General features: G+C 44.2%; 1 protein-coding gene across 1 annotated transcript; it reads right to left on the bottom strand.

Annotated features, from left to right (window-relative positions):
• Positions 1-265: 265 nt before the first annotated feature.
• Positions 266-5448, bottom strand: LOC140425836 (interferon alpha-1). Its single transcript, XM_072510226.1, has 6 exons — positions 5396-5448; positions 2577-2727; positions 1976-2047; positions 1739-1885; positions 1559-1642; positions 266-352 (listed from the first exon to the last, which is right to left on the bottom strand). The coding sequence occupies exons 1-6, from the start codon at positions 5446-5448 to the stop codon at positions 266-268; spliced, it is 594 nt and encodes a 197-aa protein (XP_072366327.1).
• Positions 5449-5830: the final 382 nt, after the last annotated feature.

Here is a 5830-nt window from a genome sequence, read left to right as displayed (position 1 = left end):
ACAGACAAAAATGTTGGAAGTAAAAATTCAGAAGATTTTTTATTTTTAATGCAAAAGGATAAATGCATTTCAGAAATAAATAAATGAACCCATAGATTAACTTTCACAGATAAGATATACATTACAAATTCTGTTTAATTATTTTAACAAACTTAAAAACCTAAAATAAAATATGTATGGGAGGAAAATCAACAGAAATGTACATAAACTGGAAGCCAGACTAGTTACTCTGATAACGTATTGAGCTAATATTATGTATTGATTTTCATTTTCTTGCATGGTTTATTGCAGCCTCTTGAAGAATCTCTCTGACCACTGCATGGACGATCTCCCAGGCACAGCCACTGTTTCTCTGTAATGGAGGGATGAGAATTTGTGTTAGTGAAAAGTTGTCATGAAGTTTCTGTTAATCTAGAGTTTTTAAAAAAATGTTTGTTTAAATTTAAAGTGCCCAATCTTTTTTTTTTCCAATTAAGGGGCAATTTAGCATAGCCAATCCACCTACCCTGCACATCTTTGAGTCGTGAGGGTGAGACCCACGCAGACACAGGAAAAATGTGTAAACTCCACACAGCCAGTGGCCCGGGGCCGGGATACGACCCAGGTCCTTGGCGTCATGAGGCAGCAGTGCTAACCACTGCATCACCGTACCACCCTCTGTCAATCTAGAGGTGAATGATTCAAGCAAATGGGGTTTATAAGTTATTAACTTAATCAGTTATATTTGATGTATCAATTGAATAATAAGATGTTAGATACATGACAAACAAGTGGATAAACAGTAACAAATCTAACATTGATCCACCAGACTCAAACTGATGCTGAGATTGAAAGTGGGAATAATGCAATCTAAATTGTGTGGAGGGGCTGTAATTCAGTAGGAAAAAAAGCTTTTGCAACTTCGAAGCACTTTAGAACCAGTTTACTTCTGTTGTAATATGAAACATGGGGCTAATTTCTGCACAGCAAGACTTCACAAACAGCAACCTGATAGTGACCAGATAATAGATTTTTTTTCCAGGAAATGGTTGAGGGATTGCCATTGGTCAGGTCACCATGGAGAGCTCCTGTATTTTCTTCAGTGCCATGCGGTAGGAGCATATGAAATAGGAACAGAAGAGAGCCATTCGGCCCAAGCCTGCTCTGCCATTCAATAAAATCATGGCTGCCGCTGTTAGTGTTTGGAGGTCCAGGTTCCCAACTACCCACGAAAACCTTTGATACCCTTGCCTCACACAAATATATCTATCTCTGCCTTAAAACTATTCAGCGTCCCCACTTCCGCCCATCAGAAAAGGTCTTGGCCTCACATTCCAGTGAGATAGAGCACTGGACAGTGGGGCACTCTTTGTCCTGCACAGCAGAGTCACCCTAAATGCTCTGGTCTGGAGTGGTACTTGAGTTGGATTTGAACAGACACCTTGCCAATTCAAGAGGCTACCACTGAACCACCTCTGATACCAAAACAAGGGAGATGACACGTTCACAGAATAGCGAGGAACATAGCAATCTTCAGCATCATCTTCTGAGAAACAAAATGCGTTGATAAATTTTTTACCTTCTGTCTTAAAAATGTCTTTAGAACCTGGAACCTTTCGCCTGCAGCTGATTGGTGGCTAATAAGGGCTGGAGGTGATTTTATCTGCAGAAGGAATGATAAAGAGATTGATCAAGAAAAGTTCTTGTTTCTTTCAATTTTAAAAGCTGGAATAATTATCTTCGAGATGTTTGTTCTTACACAGGACTGCAGCTGAGAGAGGATTTCAGATATCTTGTTGAGGAACATGAGAAGGTGTCTATTGTCCAGGATCACGTCAGTCCCACTGAAGAGCCCCTGAATCCTGGTGAGGACTTCAACAACCAGCGCCGCTTTGTCGTTCTCCGCCTATTTCAAACGCAAAGTGACAGTCTTGAAATGGGGAAAAAAATGTAAAAAGGTGGGCGGGAACACTGAAAATGGTTCGGACTCACTTACCGGTCTTGCAATCCTTGGAACTGCCAAACTTGCATCGTATTCGCTCCTGCATTCAGGTGAAAACACGGGATTCTACAAAGGAAAAGTGTAAAGAAACCTCAGAAATATTAAAACTTATTAAATATATCAGAAATATACATATTAATATATATAATATAATTATTGAGTATATCAGAAATATATATTCTATAAATAAGTATTAAATAAACCAGAAATATATATGTTTGTATATGATGTATAAAGTATTAAATATATCAGCAATATATATTATAGAAATGAATATTAAATATACCAGAAATATTAAATATATAAATAAATAGTAAATAAATATTAAGTATGTCGAAATATACATTCATATTATAACATTAAATATATCAGAAATATTAAAACTTATCAAAAAGATTGAAACTGATTATATTAACAACTGACATATTTTTGACGAAAATGAACATTACAAGCAAACACAGCCAGGTTTTGGGGGGGGGGGGGGAGTTGTTGCTAAATTAGTCTCAGTCCTAGTCCCAAACCATTCATCACCACATGCTTTTGTGGATTAAGTGCAGGTCTCGCCAAGGGTTGATTCTATCTCGAAAGGACTTACTATATTTTCCAATCCTCGCATCAGTTGTTGCCAGAAAGTCCTCCTCATGCAGAGATGGTCAGAGTGATGTCCACTGGCACTTGGTGAGCACAGGCAGAGAAGAGCCAGAGGGAGACCAAGTCTCATCCAGGACATCATCATCTTACAGAGTCTGCAAAATATATATTCAGCAAAGTGAAATAAGGCTGAATATTTAGTGGAACTGAACCGGGAGGCAATAGCAGTTTGCTCTGGATAATCGATGTGGAGTCTCTCTCACCTGTTGCTGCTGTTTGGTGCTGAGAGGGAGTCAGTTCTTCTTGAGCTGTATCATCCATCCCTGACTGTTGTCTTTTTAAAGTTCCCGGCTCCCCCGCACACCCCTCGCTATTAAGAACGAAACTAATGGCTCCTTATTGTGCAGACAATATTCAGGGATCAATGGCGCTAGCGTGGGTAAAATCTTCCCATCATACGGGAAGGTACATTTGCCACTCTCAAGAGCTCCGTCGCCTTGGGGTGCACACGAGTTCCGGTACAAATTGGCTCCAAGCAATGAGCTGCCAAAACCTTACTTCCCAATTGGCGCCGAGAATATATCCCCAAATTATCTCCCTGATTTTCCCTAATTATACATGGCCCACTGCCAAATTGCACCAGCAGGGAGTTTTAGTTCTTTTCCCTAAATTACACCGACATGAACCTGCAACGTTTGGGGAGGGTAAGAAGAATTCTTCCTGCCACAGAATCACAGAGAAATACAGTGCATCAGATCTGCCAATCCTAATCCCATTTGCCAGCACTTGGTCCATAGCCTCGAATGTTAAAATGGGGCAAGTGCTCATCCAGGTACCTTTTAAAGGATGTGAGGCAACCCTCCTCCACCACCCTCCCAGATAGCCTGTTCCAGACCATCACCACCCTCTGGGTAAAAAAGATTTCCCCTCAAATCCCCCCCCCCCCCCGAATCTCCCACCCCTCACCCTGAACTTGTGGCCCCTCGTAACTGACCCTACAACTAAGGGGAACAGCTGTAGGGCAGCACCACTAGCATAGTGGTTAGCACTGTTGCTTCGCAGCTCCAGGGTCCCAGGTTCGATTCCTGCTTGGGTCACTGTCTGTGCAGAGTCTGCACGTTCTCCCTCTGTCTGCGTGGGTTTCCTCCGGGTGCTCTGGTTTCCTCCCAAAAGACATGCTTTTTAGGTGAATTGGACATTCTGGATGTGGCAACTAGGAGATTTTCACAGTAACTTCATTGCAGTGTTAATGTAAGCCTACTTGTGACACTAATAAAGATTATTATTACTATGTTCCCTATCCACTCTGTCTATGCCCCTCATAATGTTGCACACCTCGATCAGGTCGCCCCTCAGTCTTCTCTACTCCAGCTAAAACAACCCAAGCCTGACCAACCTCTCTTCATAACTTAAATGTTCCATCCCAGGCAACGTTGGGAATAGTTCCCCAGTTGGACATTTTCAACCAAGTGCTATCAAAAATAAACATGGGCTGATCATTTTGTTGACCACGCAGGAGATCCTCAGAAATGCATTTTGAAGTGTTGGAGGTGACTACAAAATTATTACCACAGATGGCTTTTGGAAGCCCCTTAACTCATTTTGGACTTCACCCAGTTTGAAGTACACTTGCTTGCTGTCAGCCTCCACTACAGTATGTCAGCAGCATATTCAGCTCTTCCTTTGGCCTCTGCTGTAGAGTAAGAGGACACCTGTAACACTGGGAGCAGCAGGAGTGATACCAGAAGCAGCACCAGCTGCCAACCCCTCCGCCATGTGCTGCGCCATATTGACTCAAAGACTCCCCCCTGTCCCCTCGCCAATACAGGCTCCACAGGCAGAGGGATCAGCCCTCAGGACACATGTGAGTCCCAGTGCCTCGGGAGGCTCAGAGTTTCATGCAGGTTGTTGTCGAGATCTGCAGCCCCCTGGAGCAAGGCTTCACCCCTGTGGGCCAGGAAAGCCATGCATTGTCAGTGGCCAGCAAAGGTACCTGCTAGTGGAAAGCCTCACTCTCTGCCCCCCCAACCTCACTTCCCCCCCAGGCATTTGATCTCTGAATCTTTCCAACATTAAGGAGAAGGAGAAGGAGCAAAGAGGTATGACTGGTTGGAATGGCTCAAGCGGAGAGAAGGGATAGGCAACATTTGTGGAGGGTGACTGTGAGGAATGGGTGCAAGACGCCAATAAGATGAGGGTGAATGTGACTGTTGGCTGTTTAGGTGGGGATCTGAGGTGTCTGGAATGAGTGGAGGTTCAAGGTGTGTTGGCCTGAGGAATGCTGTCCTGGAGAATGCTGGGAACGTCAGAGTGTGGGATTTGGCACCTGAATATGCTGGACCATTCACCTTTCCCACTCTCCTGAGGCCCGCTTGCTGCACTCCAGGTCTGAGGGACTACATGTCTTCTGCTGTCCTCCTTGGCCTTTGCCATATGCAGATGATTGGTTTGAGAGGTTGGCCTCTTCCTCTTATCTTAACTATTGATTCCCTTCCCATAGAAGAATCTACCCACCTCCGATTTAAAAATATTCAATGACCCCCACCTCCACCGTTTTCTGAGGCAGATAGTTCTGAAGTCACAAAACTCTCTGAGAAAAAAACAATCTCCTCATCTCTGTCATAAAAGGGCAACTGCTAATTTTAAAACAGTGCCCTTGAGTTCTGGACCCATCCACAAGAGGAAATATCCCTTTCATGTCCACCTTGTCAAGACCATTCAGATCTTATATACTTCAATCAAATCACCCCTCTCTTTCCTAAGCTCCAGTGGAAATAAACCCAGTCTGTCCCACCTTTCCTCATAATACAACCTATTACTAACCTTTGATATGGCATCTTTTTCTTCTTTTGCAGATGTACGATGGAATTCTCCATTCCTAAGAGTAAGTGTTGCTGCCGGGGCAGGATTCGTGGACTTCTACAAAAGAAAAACTGGCGGTGCACCTGGACCGATTCATCGACTGTTAAGGGGCTAGCACCCACGCCACATGGAACACAATCGATTCCATTGAGATTCGCCGGTTCCGCGACTGACACTCAGGAGGCTGACAAACTTCAGCCGCATATACACATTACACTCCCCTCACACACCATTCCAGCCAACAAGATGGCAGCGAAGTGAGCTGCCCCGAGATTCACAGACGCCGAGCTTGAGACACTTCTGGACGCCGTGGAGGAGAGGCAGGCCCCCATGTACCCCGACCCGGGAAGGAGGCTGCCAGCCATCGCCGTTCACTGTGCCTGGGCACAGTTGGCA

The sequence above is a fragment of the Scyliorhinus torazame genome, chromosome 6 (assembly GCF_047496885.1).
Source record: "Scyliorhinus torazame isolate Kashiwa2021f chromosome 6, sScyTor2.1, whole genome shotgun sequence".
NCBI lineage: Eukaryota > Metazoa > Chordata > Chondrichthyes > Carcharhiniformes > Scyliorhinidae > Scyliorhinus > Scyliorhinus torazame.
The sequence above is the reverse complement of the archived record's forward strand: the minus strand, read 5'-3'. Positions and strand labels throughout refer to the sequence as shown.

Excerpts from the sequence above, each read along its gene's own strand:
- LOC140425836 (XM_072510226.1), bottom strand. The coding sequence starts at position 5,448 with ATGGAGAATTCCATCGTACATCTGCAAAAGAAGAAAAAGATGCCATAT. Across the intron at positions 2,728-5,395 it reads AAAAAGATGCCATATCAAAG|ACTCTGTAAGATGATGATGT; the intron begins GTTAGTAATAGG and ends TATATTTTGCAG. Across the intron at positions 1,643-1,738 it reads TCTCTCAGCTGCAGTCCTGT|ATAAAATCACCTCCAGCCCT; the intron begins GTAAGAACAAAC and ends TTCCTTCTGCAG.